Genomic DNA, 18,996 nt, shown 5'->3' on the forward strand with positions numbered 1-18,996 from the left:
CACATGTTGATATTTCTACTTTTCAACGAAATTCTACCAAGAACAGGATATCTACACTTTAATTCATATATGTTAGGATGAACATTAATCGATTCACAAAGAAATAATTAGCGATATCTGATATAACTGGTAATGTGGTCACCCCTCTCCATATGGAACAACCGAAAATGAGGGGGAGGCTGAGGTGAAGCATAGCATTGACTCATATTTTTTTACGTAATATCAGAAACATGTACTATAACATTTATACATGTTTCTGGTAATATAATTAAAGCGGTTATTTAGAATAGTATACTAAGATATTACATGTATGCTGTATTTTCTTTTTCTCTGGGTCTTTCATTATTTATTATTAATATTTCCTTTATTCCATCCAATATATACTAAAGAGTTCACAGAAAACAATAAATTACTTATAAATTCTTGCTCTAACATACATATACACACATTTCACACACATACAAAATCGGTTAAAGTTGTATGGTTTATGACTTCCTTTCTTTTGTCGGGGAAAATATTTTCAACCACATTTCGCCATTTTACAATGCAAATGATAATTAGTTACACATATGTATAGATTAGACATTACACATAATCACATGCAGTTTGTACTTAGTATTTGCCTAAAGATAAGGTCAGTCATAAATTATCACTTTGTACGAACATTTTGTAAACAATAATAACTGCATTTAATCTAAAATCATCCAGCTGATAAATTAAATTGTAAAGATGTCCCAAAGCTGACAAAAGGCATTTTTCTCAATAAAAAAAACAGGAGCAGACGAATAAGTATTTTTCTTCAGTTACAAAAGTTACTTACTTTACACCATTACTACCATTGAAAAGTTTGAGCTTCTAATTTTGTTTTAAGATAAAAATAATTAATTGCGTCCCAAAAAATCCGTGCATTATGTCATATATGGAATGAAGTACTAATTGCGCATGCACCAAAAGCAAAATAAATGATTTTACATTATATTTTTGTGTTGATAAGACATATACATGAACAAGATGAAACATCAATTATTCAAATGATGAGTATCTACGTCCTTGGTATGGATTATGGTACGTGATGAAATAAATATTCCCTTCTTATTCCGGCTAGCCTAACGTATTTCACGAAACAAGTCAAACGTTTTTTTTTTTTTTTTTTTTTTTTTTCAATTAAAACATATCCGCTATATGTATGTCATGTTTCTGTTTGGGGCCTAGACGCAGAAAAATCTCAATGTGCTAAGGGAAGTAATTCGTGCTCGTGCAGTGATTACATGAATTTAGTTCTGTCTGACTATTCAATAGTGTAAAGGAATAAGAAATTTATTTTACGTGTATACTGTAGGCCTATTCATAATCATTTTTTTTTGTTAACGAAAACAAAGTGAAATTCATTAAAGCATAACAGAGTAACACCAGCGACATAAGTAATCATACATGTAATATGATTCTACACCCTGAGAAATGCTATCAAAAAACGAAATCACGAATCAAGATAAGCTTTAAATATGTTATTTATCACCAAAATTTACTAACATTTTGAAAATTACAGTATTGTCATACTGTCAACATATTGGTTTAAATTTTACAAATACCAGCAGAGAATGAGTTTTAGCAGTACTGCCAAAAATCATTATATGTGAAGCGAAATGATTACGGTCTTACCATGAAAATAAATTGTGGTCTACAAATTCATTTAACATTATTACAGTGTTATTAGTAATTGTAAAGTGATTTCTGCAGGAAAGATTCCATCTAAACATACATAATAAGGCATAAAAACAACAATTTTTCAATAATATATCTTGTAACTAACGTTTTTAACATGACAAAATTTAAAAAATTGCCCAGTTACGGCACATTTAACTTTAATTTTTTTTGTGTTGATAAGACATACATTTACATAAGTAAATACCAAATATAGTTCAAGTGATGAGTATCGGTCATGCCTTGTTGGTGATGGAGCATCTTAAAGTTTCTAAATCTATAAACCTTTAGAGATTTTAATAAAGAAAATGTGTGTTGTTTTCAAGTTCAGTTCGGACCGTTGGTAATTATATAAATCACAGGACACAAAACGAAGAATTCAAGTGGAATTTGATTTTCTCTTGTATTGTATTTCTTTCCCACATATCAACATATGTGGCACATTACATAGAAATAAAATGAAAGTTCACTCGTATTGGTAATCCAATATGTAGACACCGAATTAGTTGTCCGTAGATGGCGATCCACCTTATAAAAGTTCCGAATTTGAATAATGTTCACACACAGTTCACTATATATATATATCTGGTAATCCAAGAAATATCCGTAGTGACCGCCTTGAAGGTTGGGAATCCAACTCATGTTCATAAATCAGGCATGGGTTTTTATAATAAAATGACCATTGTCCAATAGGTAAACCCGGATGTAATCAAGATCAATAGCATAAAGATATTATCACAATTAAACGACTTGAAAATATATCGGCAGTTTGATATGAAATATATCTACTTAAGCTTATCAATGACACCATTGCCTCAAGGAAGGTTATAAACACTTTGACATGTGAATACTATATGTAATTGTCGGTCACTCCACAAAAATAAGACCACAATGCCTTAGGGTAGATTTTAAACTTGTCAACACATCTATAGGTAAAATATACAATTATATAACAACAAAGAACATCTCAAATTTCTCTATGACAACTTTATAAAATAATAGTTGTGGAATTAAAATAAGATAAGATTAAATGATAAAATTTCATATACGTTTCGAAGGGACACTGTATTCAATTGAATAAAGTATCAACTGAAAGTACAAAATGCCAATTTTTTAGTCCAGACTATAGCAGTATTACAGTCATATATGTAGTAAATTTTAAAAAGAAGTAAATCTCCAACTTTTTGATAAAAGACGTGTCCAGTATACACTTGAAGAACGAAGAGCCACCAAACCAATAAAAAGACTTTCCAACTAGCCTTATTCCAATCGATTATGTCAACTTGGATTACACTCTCTAAAGTATACAGACACACAAACAAAAAACACATTGTTCTGCAAGTATTCAGAATTATTAACGAAATTGACATAATCAGTGATAGAGGTCGAAGCATGCTGTCCAAATCACGGGCATTTGCACACTAAAAAGATAATCTGACAGCATGTCTTGGTAATTAGTATCACGACGTCAGAGACTAATGGTGGCTGATTTGTGCCATTTCGTCTTTTCGTCTTTTCGCCCCGAAAAGACGAGAATTAAGAAACAAATTTAAATTTCGTCTTTCGAAAAGACGAAAAGTCAAACACGAAAAGACGAAAGTGATACACGCTAATTAGCGACTTTGATTCTCGTCTTTTCGCCTTCAAAATTCTCGTCTTTTCGTCTTTTCGCCCCGAAAAGACGAAAAGACGAAATCTTAAATTTCGTCTTTTCGCCCCGAAAAGACGAAATTTAACAAACCTTAATTTTCGTCTTTTCGTCTTTTCCCCCGAAAAGACGAAAATTAACAAACCTTAAATTTCGTCTTTTCGCCTTCCGGTCCGGTGTGGAAGTCATTTTGAAATATTTTTTATCTTAATTAAAATTCAATATGGAAGCATCAAAGTAGTTTATGATAACAATCGATTTATTAAATTGATAGTATTACAAGTATCGTCATCAATAACTAAGATTAGAAGTTTTAAAACAGAAGTCAACATGTTTGTTTACAGCAGTTACGTAGATTTCTCACACGTGGCATATGCCACGTGCCACTAACAGATTCATCATTCCGCAAATCCTTTAGCGTGATTGATACATTTTTTAAAATTCATAAATATCTTATTTTTTTGTGTTCTAATCGCACTCTTTAGCAATTACGCTTATCAAAACATTGCCGTGTATATGTTAGGACCATAATGAACTTAAGATGCTAAACATAGCACTTACAGGAGTTACCTCCCCTACACAACTTGAAAAAAAAGTTGTCGGCGGGTAATATTTGAAAGCGTTTGAACCACGGATAAACTTGTAAACAAAATAATTTATGAAAGACAACTCGTGAAGACTTTGAGTTTAAAGGAAGGAGTTGTACCAAGAAATTGCTCAAATACAGTTAATTATAACAGTCAATCAGTAGGTACAATGTACTGTGTATTATTTGAAAAGACATTTTGACTACATACATGACATGGTCTTCATCATAATTGTACATTAGAAATTACATTATAATCTCCGTTGTATATGATAGATGACAAAGTATATCTGTAATTTGTATTTTTTTCGGGGGGAAAAGACGAAAATTAAGGTTTGTTAATTTTCGTCTTTTCGGGGCGAAAAGACGAAAATTAACGTTTGTTAAATTTCGTCTTTTCGGGGCGAAAAGACGAAAAGACGAAATTTAAGGTTTGTAATTTTCGTCTTTTCAGTGCGAAAAGACGAAAAGACGAGATTTTTGAAGGCGAAAAGACGAAAATTAAAGGCGCTAATTAGCGTGCTTCACTTTCGTCTTTTCGTGTTTGACTTTTCGTCTTTTCGTCTTGATAACCGGACGGAGATATCAGAGAGTGGATTTCTGTGAGGGCTTTGTCAAGGCTCGTCTGAAAACAATATAAAACCTTCAGGTCTGTGTTTGATTCATAAACGAACATAATCAAAAACAGCCCAGGCACCTGTTATAACGGTTCATAAAAGGGGGCGTTTCCCCATTGGATGGAACAGCTGATTCTACTTCCTGTGGATCAGTTTGAGCTTGCTGTAAGGCCGATGTATAAATAGTTACCAATCAACACATTCGTTGTGTCGCTTGTTGGTCGACTCTCAACACTTAGTCTAGCAATATGTCAGCTCGCGGTGCTAAAAAGAAGAAGGCGACATCTAAGTCAGCCAAAGCCGGGGTCCTGTTCCCCGTGGCCAGGATGAGGCGCTACCTGAAAAACATGACCCACCATTATCGTATTGGGGCCGGGGCACCTGTTTACATGGCGGCCGTCATCGAGTACCTTACCGGTAGATCTCCGCTCCTCCATTGTATTTCCCTGTTTGTGTACATTCTCGCCTAAGCTTTAAGCACAGTCAGCAGAAAAGCTTTTGGTTGTCTATAAACAAAGTCACCGAATTTATAATAATGCAGACAATTATTGATAACCAATACAATATATTACATAATAGCAGTGTCATTTAATGTAATACATTGATTACCAACATGTATAATCAAAACAATAGAGTTCTAAATGTCATCATGACCCAGCATTTGATAGAAAGGACATAATTAGTGTTCAATCTCATCAATGTTCATACAGTACAGATAAAACCTTATGTTATTTTCCCCCAAAAATATATATATGATTCTGATGAGTTTTACAGAGTATATATATATTAACATAAGCTATGTATTTGTCAAGTAGTTAAGCTTATCAGAAAACAATTTGAGTATAACATACAGTTATCAGTTTTCTTTACTTTGCTAGCAGCCTGCCTTGATTCCTAAACAGATAAGAAAATATGCAAATTATGTAGGAACTCCTAGTTCTCCAAAGTGTTTGCACTCAAAGTGGAAGTTTAAATTCCTTTTAGAGCTAATTGCCAACCCAGGTCTTCCCAGTACTATACATAAAACGAGAAAGGAATCTTTGTCACAAATAGTAAATATGATTTAAACAAATACTTTTTGATGAAAAAATAGTTAGGTGAATGGAAAACAGTTGGGTTAATTTTATTGATAATGAACATATTGTTTCTAGTTGTCATTTATATGCATGTATTGCCTTATTCAGCTGAGATCTTGGAACTTGCCGGTAACGCTGCAAGAGACAACAAAAAGAGTCGAGTCACACCAAGGCACATCTTACTGGCTGTGGCAAACGACGAGGAATTAAATCAGGTATATCATAAGTTTTATCTGGAGGTGTTGGTTTAGTCTAGATGTTGCTGTTAAGGCATATATTCAGGTAAAAGACTCATACTAAAGTCAAAGACCCTCGCTGATTTGCTTTTAAATGGATAATATATGTTATAATGAACTAAAATAACTATTGTTAGTGACCCAGCAATGGTGTCTACTCCAATAGAAAGTTTTTTGGAATTCAATTTTACTTGTTATGAATTGGATAAATTGTTATTTTATATGAGTTATTATTATGAATCAATATTACAGTTATGGATCATCCAGTTAATCTGTAATAAGGGGAGACAAATGTTAATATATAACTAAGTGGAGACAAATGTTAATCTTTAACTATGATGAGATAGAGGTTTATCTATAACTAAGGGGAGACAAATGTTAATCTATAACTAAGGAGAGACAAATGTTAATCTATAACTAAGGAGAGACAAATGTTAATCTATAACTAAGGGGACCCAAATGTTAATCTATAACTAAGGGGAGACAAATGTTAATCTATAACTAAGGGGAGACAAATGTTAATCTATAACTAAGGGGAGACAAATGTTAATCTATAACTAAGGGGAGACAAATGTTAATCTATAACTAAGGGGAGACAAATGTTAATCTATAACTAAGGGGAGACAAATGTTAATCTATAACTAAGGGGAGACAAATGTTAATCTATAACTAAGGGGAGACAAATGTTAATCTATAACTAAGGGGAGACAAATGTTAATCTATAACTAAGGGGAGACAAATGTTAATCTATAACTAAGGGGAGACAAATGTTAATCTATAACTAAGGGGACGCAAATATTAATCTTATAACTAAGGGGAGACAAATGTTAATCTATAACTAAGGGGAGACAAATGTTAATATATAACTAAGGGGAGACAAATGTTAATATATAACTAAGGGGAGACAAATGTTAATCTATAACTAAGGGGAGATCAATTTTAATCAATAATAAGGGGAGATAAATGCCAACTTATCTAAACTAAATAACATTAAATATTTGTTTTGTTTCAGTTACTGAAACATGTGACCATTGCCAATGGTGGTGTGTTGCCTAGAATACTCCCAGAACTTCTCCTGAGAAAGAAAGGATCAAAATTCCAGATGCAATCTGAACCTCCCAAACTCTCCGTTCAAGCCAACAAAGCAACTGCTAGTACATCTAAACAGAGTGACAGCCCAAGTCCAGCCAAAAAAGCAAAGGTCAAGGTGACCCCCAAAGTTGTTAGGGCTCCACTCAAACCAATACCCAAATCAGGAAAGACAGGAAAAATAGCTAAAGTTAAACCACTCAAGGTGTGTGTTTTTTGTAGTAATGCAATTTATTTCATTGCTTTTATATCAAATATGCCATGACCAAACTACAAGAGAAACACTGTTTCTATAATTAAGGCATCAGTAGGGTGTTACCATTGCTAGGGATTTACGTTATATAATGGTGCAGCCATTGTTATTACAAACAGAAGTGAAAGATTTGTAAGGAAACATTGTTAGTTTGCCGAGTTGAAGAGAGATCAGACAGCTGCATTGGAGGTCACATTTCAGTGTAAATAATATGAATCATTGCAATCCTAATCACTGTATTTCGGATATTAGAATAACTACTATACCGAGGGAATCACTTACTCTATTTGAAATATTACTCTAGCTTTATTAAGGAAATCCCTGTTATATTAAGGGTATCCTCATTACTAAAGTAAGAAAATCCTTAATACTATATTAAGTAATCATTGATCCTATATTAAGGGTATCCCATATACTTAGGGAATCCCTGTTGCTATATTTAGGGTATCATATACTAAGGGGATCCCTGATGCTATATTTAGGGTATCACATATACTAAGGGAATCCCTGTTGCTATATTTAGGATATCATATACTAAGGGGATCCCTGTTGCTTTATTTAGGGTATCACTGGGTCTGCAGAAGCAGTAGCTGCAACGTCTGCTGGAAGTTTCACAATCCTGTCTGAGAAGAAACTTTTCCTTGGACAAAAAGTAAGGCTTGTACGACTGATGAGTTTATAATACCATTTAGGCTGATGAAGACAGGATCACTAGGGTAACAGGAGACAAATGACCTGTCGGTCATATAAAATACAAAACTCTCTATAAATATATTTTGTATTCATACAGTCATTTTCATTGTAGTAAATTGTACAATTTATAATGCCACAACTGTCACATTATTAAGTCAGCTGAGATATAAAACCATGTTGTTGATTATAAGGATAGATGTTTGTCAGACAAGTGCACCACATGGTCTCTCAATAGTGTATAGCTTGTGGCTGTATTTCAAAAGAATATGAACAAGAATGGGAGAAATCACTCCATTTTCTTACCTTTAATAGGGAGACTAATGTAAAAATATATTGAGTTGAGTTGACAAAATTCAGTGGTAGAGAGAAATTTAGATTTTAAGAGTAAAATGGTTCTGGTATTTATAAGAAATGTAATATTGTCTGATGTGTTACAGATGACAGTTATACAAGGAGATCTCGTTAAAATCATGTCAGATGCCATAGTACACCCGACTAGTTCAGCCTTCTACATGGGAGGGGAAGTAGGTAGGTATAGGGTAATTACAGGCAGCCTAAAGCAAATGTTCCGCAGACTCCAATGACACGATCAACAGAAAATATCAAAATAACATAAGGTATGTCACCACAGTAATGTTATAGACACAAATAATTATCTCTTACATAGCATGACTATGTCAGAATCTTATTAGCTCACCTGGCCCGAAGGGCCGGTGAGCTTATGTCATGGCGCGGCGTCCGTCGTCCGTCCGTCCGTCCGTCCGTCCGTCCGTCGTCGTCCGTCCGTCCGTCCGTCCGTCAACATTTCCTTTAAATCGCTACTAGTCATAGAGTTCTGCATGGATTGTAACCAAATTTGGCCACAAACATCCTTGGGGGAGGGGGAACAGAACTTGTATAAATTTTGGCTCTGTCCCCCCCGGGGCAGGAGGGGCGGGGCCCAATAGGGGAAATAGAGGTAAATCCTATAAATCGCTACTTGTCCTAGAGTTCTGCATGGATTGTAACCAAATTTGACCACAAACATCCTTGGGGGAGGGGAAACAGAACTTGTATAAATTTTGGCTCTGGTCCCCCAGGGGCAGGAGGGGCGGGGCCCAATAGGGGTAATAGAGGTAAATCCTTTAAATCGCTACTTGTCCTAGAGTTCTGCATGGATTGTAACCAAAATTAGCCACAAACATCCTTGGGGGAAGGGGAACAGAACTTGTGTAAATTTTGACTCTGGTTCCCCGGGGGCAAGAGGGGCGGGGCCCAATAGGGGAAATAGAGGTAAATCCTTTAAATCGCTACTAGTCATAGAGTTCTGAATGGAATGTAACCAAATTTGGCCACAAACATCCTTGGGGGAAGGGGAACAGAACTTGTGTAAATTTTGGCTCTGGTCCCCCAGGGGCAGGAGGGGCGGGGCCCAATAGGGGTAATAGAGGTAAATCCTTTAAATCGCTACTAGTCATAGAGTTTTGAATGGAATGTAACCAAATTTGGCCACAAACATCCTTGGGGGAAGGGGAACAGACCTTGTATAAATTTTGGCTCTGACCCCCCCCGGGGGCAGGAGGGGCAGGGCCAAATAGGGGAAATAGAGGTAAATCCTTTAAATCTCTACTTGTCCTAGAGCTCTACATGAATTGTAACCAAATTTGGCCACAAACATCCTTGGGGGAAGGGGAACAGCACGTTTATAAATTTTGGCTCTGGTCCCCCGGGGGCAGGAGGGGCGGGGCCCAATAGGGGTAATAGAGGTAAATCCTTTAAATCGCTACTAGTCATAGAGTTCTGAATGGAATGTAACCAAATTTGGCCACAAACATCCTTTGGTGAAGGGGAACAGAACTTGTATAAATTTTGGCTCTGACCCCCCGGGGGCAGGAGGGGCGGGGCCCAATAGGGGAAATAGAGGTAAATCCTATAAATCACTTCTTGTCCTAGAGTTTTGCTTGGATTGTGACCAAATTTGGCCATAAACATCCTTGGGGGAAGAGGAACAGAACTTGTATAAATTTTGGCTCTGACCCCCTGGGGGCGGGAGGGGTGGGGCCCAATAGGGGATTTAGAGGTTGGGCCCAATAGGGGATTTAGAGGTTAATATTAAAATTCCTTCAGAAAAGAAACAATGAACCTGTATTCAGAACATTACTTGGCATTACAAACCAGGTGAGCGATACAGGCCCTCTGGGCCTCTTGTATTCTTTTTGTGTTACCAGTCAACATAAAGGTATCATTCTGTTGACATTGATGGTGCTGCCTGCTGCATCATCCCTTTAACTCAGAATCCGGCATGTATACAAAGTACAGAAAGAGTTAATGATCATGCATATCTTCCTTGCCGGGGTCGCAGTGGTTAAGTGGGTAAAATGTCCCAAATATTACCGCAAGACCTCTACCACTGGGATGCGAGTTCAAATCCCATGTGGGGCATGCGTAGTTGCCAGGTATTACGTACTGACCACTGGTCGGTGTTTTTTTCTCCGGGTGCTCTCGGGGCATATCCTTACATGACCCTGGCTGTTAATAGGATCTTAAACTAATAAAACCAAACATTCCTTGCCAAAATTGTTTCCTTGGGATCTGATTTTAAGTCTGAAGGTCAAAAGTCAAGGTTAATAAAAGAAAAGTTACATAAATGGATGATGATAGAAAACCCTGTGGCATTACAGACTGATTTTCAATTTTTAATATCTATTACATAGAGTAAGGCACATATACCATTTTATCCATTCAGTGATTTTTGTGTCGCCTGCAACGCAAGGGCGACACTTAGGTATCACTATGTCGGCGCCGGTGTCGGCGTCGGCGTCCGGGAAACGGTTTCCGTGCGATAACTTAATTATTCATCATCCGATTTCAACCAAATTTGGTATACTGCTTTATATTAATGTGATCTCGGATGAGTTTGACAATGGTCAAAATCTGTTAATATTTGCAAGAGTTATGGGACTTTTAAAATCGTCAAACAGATAAATCCATGGTTTCCGTTCGATAACTTAAATATTTATTGTCCAATTTCAACAAAATTTCATGAATTGCCTTATATCAATGAGATTTCAGATGAGTTTGACAATGGTCAAAATCCGTCGATATTTGCAAAAGTTATGGGACTTTAAAATCGTCAAAACAGATAAATCCATGGTTTCCATTCGATAACTTAAATATATATTGTCCAATTTCAACAAAATTTCATGAATTGTTTTATATCAATGAGATCTCAGATGAGTTCGACAATGGTCAAAATCCATTAATATTTGCGAGAGTTATGGGACTTTTAAATCGTCAAAAGATGGTTTCTGCTATATAACTTCAGTATTTATTGTTCGATTTCAACCAAATTTGGTGTACAATGTATTGCTTTATATCAATGAGATCTAAGATGGGTTTAATACTGGTCAAACTCTATCAATATTTGCAAGAGTTACATGATTTGATAAATTCACCTAATTATTAACAATATTTTCAATTATTTTTTGTGATGCTGTGCAGGCGACACATCCACTTCCGTGGAATTCTTGTTATCAGATATTTGTCAAACAATTTGTATTCTGTTGATGGTCTTGTGAATTTTATAAAACTTTATTGTTAAACTCCCTCAAATCTGATGTCTCTGTCTTTTAGGGTCAGCTATAGAGAAAGCAGGTGGTAAGGAGTTTAGGAAAGAGGTGGATGACTTATACAAATCCAATGGTTCTCTGGACACGGCGGGAGGTAAGTAGTCCAGAACTATATACATGTTTGTATATTATAAAGTTATCTGCCATTGTGGTTAGGTATAGATTGTAACGGCAATAATTTGAGCAAAAACTTCATCATTTTTCCTGAAATACATGTATATCTTTTTAAGCCCGGAAACACATGACGTTACAATGGATACCTCCTTGCAATAAGAGCAGATAACACTGAAATATATAAATACAGAATACATGTATATGGAGGGAGAGAATTTAATCTTGAAGTCATGTCTTTATTACATAGTGAAATATTGTACATGTATCTGTAAATATCAAATTTAAATAAAAAGTCAATAGATGTTTTATTCTTGTTGGAAAATATATACATTACATCTTATTTATATTTGATTTTGGATTGAAGATGTTCATTTAAGCCATCTGCATTCAAATTCAAATTGAGAAAAAATATTTGAAAACAAGTTTTGTTTACTACTCTGGTCATGCAGATTGAAGAGAGACTAAAATAATCTCTTCTAATCTTTCATTTGCTTTGTAACGAAAAAAAATTAAAGATAGTTAAAAGTATATCTAAATTATTAAAAGTAATTTGATCATCTTGCCTTTTATAACTTTGTCCACTTTTGGAGTTAAAAGTATATCTAAATTATTAAAAGTAATTTGATCATCTTGCCTTTTATAACTTTGTCCACTTTTGGAGTTAAAAGTATATCTAAATTATTAAAAGTAATTTGATCATCTTGCCTTTTATAACTTTGTCCACTTTTGGAGTTAAAAGTATTTCTAAATTATTAAAAGTAATTTGATCATCTTGCCTTTTATAACTTTGTCCACTTTTTTTGGAATACCAAAAGAATTGTTCAAGGAATGTTTTTGAATTTCCTGTGATTTTGATATAGATAATCAATTGGTATAAACATAAAGATGTGTTTCATAGAAAGGTATCTAAGTATTATGAATGATGATTGTCTAACACCACCACATTTTCAGCTGCCATATGTCCTGGTCATAATTTCCCTGCTAAATATGTGATCCATGTGAATGGTCCGTCATGGGGTACGACCAATTCTACACAACTCCTGGAAAAGGCTGTCAAGAATGTGTTAACATTGGCGGACGAGAAAAATTTAAAGTCCATAGCTATTCCATCGATAGGTAGTGGGAAGTAAGTCTGGTATATGTGGTATGGTGGTACACTAAGGTAGTTGTGGCCTTAGGATAGGCTAACTGGAACATTCAGTCAAAAACTGTAGCACTGAACAATACTGAACACTACTATTTCTCATAAAGGACGTTTCAAACAACCTAATTTCTTTATTATTTTTCATTATAATTTAGATAAACTTTCAAAGAGGAACTTTACATTAATTGTCCACAAATGCCACCACTACGCTAGTGTTTATAGTACATAGCTACACCTGCCTACAGGTGATAAATCTGGTATGTATCCTTGTTCTTTGTTGTCATGGTAACCTTTGCATGAATGTATATGTCCAAAGCTGAAACGCTGCTGCAATTTTCTGCTTTTGCCTGCCCTGCAGACCCCTTTGCATTTCTAGCTGCTGGGTTGACCTTTCACCATTTGACTTTGGTTGACAATTTTATCATTTGACCTTGATTTACCTATGACCTTTAAGAGCCAAGGTTACAAACGATTTATCTCCAAAGTAGGTGTGGCTGTGTGTTACAAGTGTTACCATTAGTCTGTTGGCGCTAACTTTCACTGATAGAAATACTCTGTTTTGCTTTAGCTGCCATATGTCCAGGGCATAATTTCCCAGCCAGGTTTGTAATCCACTGTAATGGGCCCCAATGGAGCGCCAGTAATCCACAACAATTGTTAGAGAAAACCGTCAAGAATTGTCTGACCTTGGCAGATGAAAAGAACCTTAAAAGTATTGCATTTCCTTCTATTGGAAGTGGACGGTAAGATTGTCACCAACATTAAATACATTTATTGTACCTGCTGCCACAAAGTTGTGGAGAAGTATACAGGAATCTGTCTGTCTGTCAGTAAAACAAATTATCCAATCAACTCCTCCTAAACTTATTAGTCAATTTCAGTGTAACTTTGTAAACATGACAGGAGTTATAATTATCAAAATTTGCATACAGTTTTCTTGTGTCAAAATTTTGGTTGTCATGGCAACCAGGTCATTATACACAGGTTTTGTAAAATGGTCAATAACTCATTAGGAGACACTGATGGTGGCTGTTAAAGGTAGGAATTTATCATTGAAGGATAAACCAATATATCATAAAAGTCAATATTCACCAAAAGGTCAAAAGCTTTTTTTTGGCCCCTGTGTCAGACATGCTTCATTTACTGCAGCTAATTTATAATAAGGGTCAAGAGTAGTTGGAGGCAAGACCCTTTCTGAAGGACGTCAGTTTTCTAGTGGTAAAAGGTGATAATAGATCTTTTATCTCTACTTGCCAAAAAGTTTAAAGGTTAGGTTTGCCTGCTTTGATTCAAAGTGACTCTAGGATCTAAATGTGACCTGAGACTTCCACTTGTAGCTTTATCCTGTAAATGTCCTTGCATGAATGTCCCAATATCTTTTCCTTGCACTGCAGATGATTTTATGTGATTCTCTAGACTTTGCATTCTGTTCAATTGTATTGCTTTAATTATCCCCCGCCCAACGAAGTTGGCGGGGGATATACAAATGGGTTCCGTCCGTCTGTCCTTCCGTCCGTCTGTCTGTCCATACGAATGGTTTCCGGAGCATAACTCTAAAACCAGTAGAGATATTTCCACGAAACTTCATACACACATTGGTCTTATGGTCTAGTAGTGCCTTTTACTATTTTTAGGTTTTCATTTTTTGCATTTTTTCCGTAACCATGGAAACATTGCTGAAAATATCATATTTTTGTACCAGGTTCGTTTCCGGAGCATAACTCTAAAACCAGAAGAGATATTTCCACGAAACTTCATAGACACATTGGTCTTATGGTCTAGTAGTGCCTTTTGCTATTTTAAGGTTTTCATTTTTTGTACTTTTTTCTGTAACCATGGAAACATTGCTGAAAATGGCAGATTTTTGTGTAAGAATCGTTTCCGGAGCACAACTCTAAAACCAGCAGAGATATTTCCATGAAACTTCATAGACACATTGTTCTTATGGTCTAGTAGTGCCTTTTGCTATTTTTAGGTTTTCATTTTTTGCACTTTTTCCGTAACCATGGAAACATTGCTGAAAATATCATATTTTTGTACCAGGTTCATTTCTGGAGCATAACTCTAAAACCAGAAGAGATATTTCTACGAAACTTCATAGACACATTGGTCTTATGGTCTAGTAGTGCCTTTTGCTATTTTAAGGTTTTCACTTTTTGTACTTTTTTCTGTAACCATGGAAACATTGCTGAAAATGGCAGATTTTTGTGTAAGAATCGTTTCCGGAGCACAACTCTATAACCAGCAGAGATATTTCCACGAAACTTCATAGACACATTCTTTTTATGGTCTAGTAGTACCTTTTGCTATTTTTAGGTTTTCATTTTTTGCACTTTTTCCGTTACCATGGAAACATTGCTGAAAATATTATGGTAAATGGTAAATGTTACTTTGCAAAACTCCACCCATCTTTGTGTATATAGTCTAATATAAATGTCAAGGCTGTATATCGGATTCAACAATTGCAGCCCTGCTCTACTTGAATTATACTCCATCTTTCTTTTAGCTCAACTTCCTTTTTCCTGGTTTTTTTTCATACACATAAGTTTCCACAATCAAACAGCTTTGATATCTCCATTGGCGGGGGATCTGAATGACTATGTCCTTGTTTGTATATAAATTCAGAACAAAGTCCTAAAAGTCTTTAAGTAAAAGAATAAAAGTCCTTGTTGGCACAATTAACTTGAGTATTATCATACCGCGTATATATTGACAATGGTTCAGCAAAACAAAATCTACATGTAGTATGTGAGACAACCAGGATGAATGTATTTCTTCTAAACTATCAGTAATCCCAGGTATTGTTTCATCTCCTCTAGTATGGTGAACTGTTTTATTACCAGCCCAAAATTTTATATCTTCAATGTATTCAAATGTTTTTGTGAACTGTTGATGTTAAATGTAATGATGAATTGATGTTTATTTTGTAGTGCAGGATTCCCCAAGCAAACGGCAGCACAGATCATCTTGAAAGCTATCAGTAATTATTTTGTCACGGTAATGAGCAGCTCACTGAAGCAAGTGTACTTTGTACTTTACGACATGGAGAGTATCGGTGTTTACACAAGTGAACTGGCAAAATTAGACTCTTAAAGGGAGCAGTCATTGAACAGGAAGGACATTTTCATTCTTAAAAATATTCTGTAGCAATTCGAACTTTTGTGTCGTGCATTTAATTAGAATTAGGAGAAAGCAGCTACCTTTTCTTAATTATGTTGTTTTCATTTTTGTTATTTTTTGAATGATAAAAGAATATCATAAAATATTTTTTGTGCACTCCTAGCTGACTTCTCTCTAATATCAAATACTGATACAAGCAATATTTAGACACAAGTTTCATCATACTAAAAATTTTCCACAAAATTTTCATCATAAAAGATTTTTGAAGCAATTACTGTCATATTTAAAATAAATTGTATTTATAATAACAGTACTATTTAAAACATTTAATTTGAATAGATTACTAATATTAATTGATATCAAAGAAGTTCCTGTGAAATATATTTTGTTTTCCTGGTATTGTGTTAATTCAAATTGAGACTAACAGCACAAATATTAAACAAAAACAAACCAATGAATAAGCAGTTTGTATTGAAGTTCAAATTGAAACTTGAAATTAAACCTTTTACATCAATCCAAATCAGAGATCCTTGCTTTCAGTAATTTGTAGGATTTCCTCGGGACCATAAAGCATTACGGTGTGTGAGTAACTAAGTTTGTTTCCCTACAGACCAGTGGTTTGTCTGGAGTTTGCTTGAATTCGTTTTTGTAATATTTTAATTTGAAGACAAGCACAGAGAAACCTGCAATTGATATGTGTTTTTGATGTCTACAGGTTTTCATTTTTTACCTGCTAATTTTAGAGATAGATGAAGCAATTTGCCTGTGTTAAGGAGAATCAATACAACTATGTAATTCTATCCACGAATGTTGTTTTTGACTTGGTTAGTTGGTTCATAATCAAATTGTTGTTTTACTTGGTAGATTCTACCTTTTTAGGTGGTAGATTTGGATAGTAGGTTTTATACATTTGAAAACAATTATCCATTATTTTGTGGAGTCAACATCATGTTTTACAAATTATCTCCTATTCATTTTAAAGATCATTTTAAAGATGTTTTATTTAATAAATTTCTTTTTAATCATCATTTTAATCACCATCTTATTAACATTAAAAAACAATTTTTGATTCAAATAACATTGCTTTGATTGTGTTGCTGCGACTATCTTGCTTGTTATAATTATCCAGGTCAATATCTTCACTGATCAAATTCTATTGCTATTCTATCAACTGTAAACTACGTTCTTTTGCAGCTACTAATTTTCGCAACGTCTGTTTGTAAACTGGTTTGCAAAGATTAAATGTCGCTGATCTAATAAAAAAAAAAAAATATAGATCTAAATATTTATCAATGCAAGCAAAGTATTCATTAAATCTGTGATTATGAAATTCTCAAAAGTTAATTGTATGAGAAAGGTTAGTTGACTGTACTGTTTACTTTGGTATTGTCCACATTATTGTTGGCAAAGACATCCAGCATAGGTAATGGCCGACTTTCCAAAATATAGTTTCAAAGGTAAAATATTATTCTTTGATTTATTAGAATATTAACTTCTGAATAATTAATGATTTTTCAGTAGTGTTTCACATCAATTTGTCGTTGTATTGGAAAATTAAAAACAAACTATAAATAAGACAATTTATATAATTATGTAATGTAAAATAAATTTGATTTTTCTCAATTTTCGTCCCTCAAACCACCCAAACCCCCTTTTTTTCTCCTTAGAAAATATTGATTGTTGAAGCAGGTTGTCTGCTGTTATGTTACTGTTGTATCTTATACTGATAGATTTCCTCTGCTTTTGTCGTGTTGTTTTATGTTTAATCAGTGATAAATTGAACCGTTTAGCTTTTAATTAATATTGACTGTGATTCCTCTTTATAATAGATAGTTTTAATATATAAAAATTTATTATATATAACTTATTGTTCAAACAATTGAGAGAATTATATTTAACACTGTTACATATTCGAATATTTGGAGCAAGTTCACAGTATTTCTAGTTTCATTGTAGAATTTAGTATTTTAATTTTTTCCCTAAGATTATTTCTCTTTTGATGTGATAAGCAAAGTATTGTGATCTTTGTCAATTATGTTTAGTCATAAAAACATTAAGTCATTGTACAGCCATTGTAAAATGGCTGTTCAGTTTTTGTTATTTAAAATTTATGAAACTCTGTTTCAGAGACCAAACTAAATCATCGGTGCACCATCCAAGAACATAAAATGTATATCACTTTAAGTTTGTAGGGTCACTATTTCATGGTTTATTATAGGGGCATATTTGCGGAGGTCAAGTTTTGCAGTTCATGACACTTCGAACTTTTGTTCTAATTCAACAAACGTCGGTGTAATTCTGGATATTTCGCTTGTATATAGAATTCATGGAATCAGAGGAACAAAACTAAACCCCCAGGAAATTTAACTGTGTATACAGTATTATTTTGTATACTAATCTTAAGTCTCTCCTATTGTCCATGCTTATTTAAGCTTTTCCCTGCTTCTGAACCAGTGACCAGCAGTATTGTTACGTATTACACATTACAGACCTTTGTTCTGTTGGTACATAGTGGCAGTCGGATGTTATTATATAATTGTTAATATGTTATACATATGAGATTGAAACATCCTACCATTCACTATTATATATATTACATTGTCATCAAACATACCTGATCATCTAGAACACCTGGTGTTTGTTGTCAGGTGATTTCAACAATATATACCTCTGTCTCGGATGTTTGTAGAGGTCTATTTTGAACAAATGCATTTTTCATACCATATGTGCTTTTATATACCATCATTAGGAAGAGAAAGGTTTATGTGACTGTTGACTGTAGTGACGACACCTCCTTAAAAGTCTAGGTCTTATCTCACATTTAGAAGTGCTTAGTTTGTTTAAGATGTGTTGAACCGTGGTTTACGATTTATTTCTGTTTAAATAAATTCCTATTTTGATTTAGTAATTTTTTACCTGATGATATAGGTAAATTGATACTCAGTTTTGTCTTGTGATACTACTGTAGCTCAATTGTCCATCATTTAATCATTATTGAAAATTTAAATGAAAAAAAAACTGCGATTGATTGCAACACGCTACACTGCACTTAACACAAGTGCAGCATATATATGACCATCCTTGATAGTCCAGGGGTTACTATCACTGATG

The 18,996-nt window shown here is 34.4% G+C and overlaps 1 protein-coding gene across 2 annotated transcripts; it reads left to right on the plus strand.

Annotated features, from left to right (window-relative positions):
- The first annotated feature begins 4,717 nt into the window (after positions 1-4,717).
- LOC138322899 (core histone macro-H2A.1-like) lies at positions 4,718-18,819 on the plus strand. 2 transcript variants are annotated; one of them, XM_069267110.1, is made up of 8 exons: positions 4,718-4,969; positions 5,737-5,843; positions 6,877-7,158; positions 7,769-7,858; positions 8,337-8,427; positions 11,512-11,601; positions 12,573-12,747; positions 15,696-18,819. In XM_069267110.1, exons 1-8 carry the CDS (start codon positions 4,801-4,803, stop codon positions 15,856-15,858), a joined length of 1,167 nt encoding a protein of 388 aa, XP_069123211.1. In that variant the 5' UTR covers positions 4,718-4,800; the 3' UTR covers positions 15,859-18,819. The 2 variants fall into 2 exon arrangements, with proteins under 2 accessions (XP_069123211.1, XP_069123209.1); XM_069267108.1 differs by lacking the exon at positions 12,573-12,747 and adding an exon at positions 13,334-13,508.
- The last annotated feature ends 177 nt before the right edge of the window (positions 18,820-18,996 follow it).

Source organism: Argopecten irradians, chromosome 5 (genome assembly GCF_041381155.1).
Source record: "Argopecten irradians isolate NY chromosome 5, Ai_NY, whole genome shotgun sequence".
NCBI lineage: Eukaryota > Metazoa > Mollusca > Bivalvia > Pectinida > Pectinidae > Argopecten > Argopecten irradians.

Coding starts and splice junctions, on each gene's coding strand:
- LOC138322899 (XM_069267110.1), top strand. CDS start 4,801: ATGTCAGCTCGCGGTGCTAAAAAGAAGAAGGCGACATCTAAGTCAGCC. Junction 7,859..8,336: donor AACTTTTCCTTGGACAAAAA/GTAAGGCTTGTA, acceptor GATGTGTTACAG/ATGACAGTTATACAAGGAGA. Junction 8,428..11,511: donor CTACATGGGAGGGGAAGTAG/GTAGGTATAGGG, acceptor TCTGTCTTTTAG/GGTCAGCTATAGAGAAAGCA.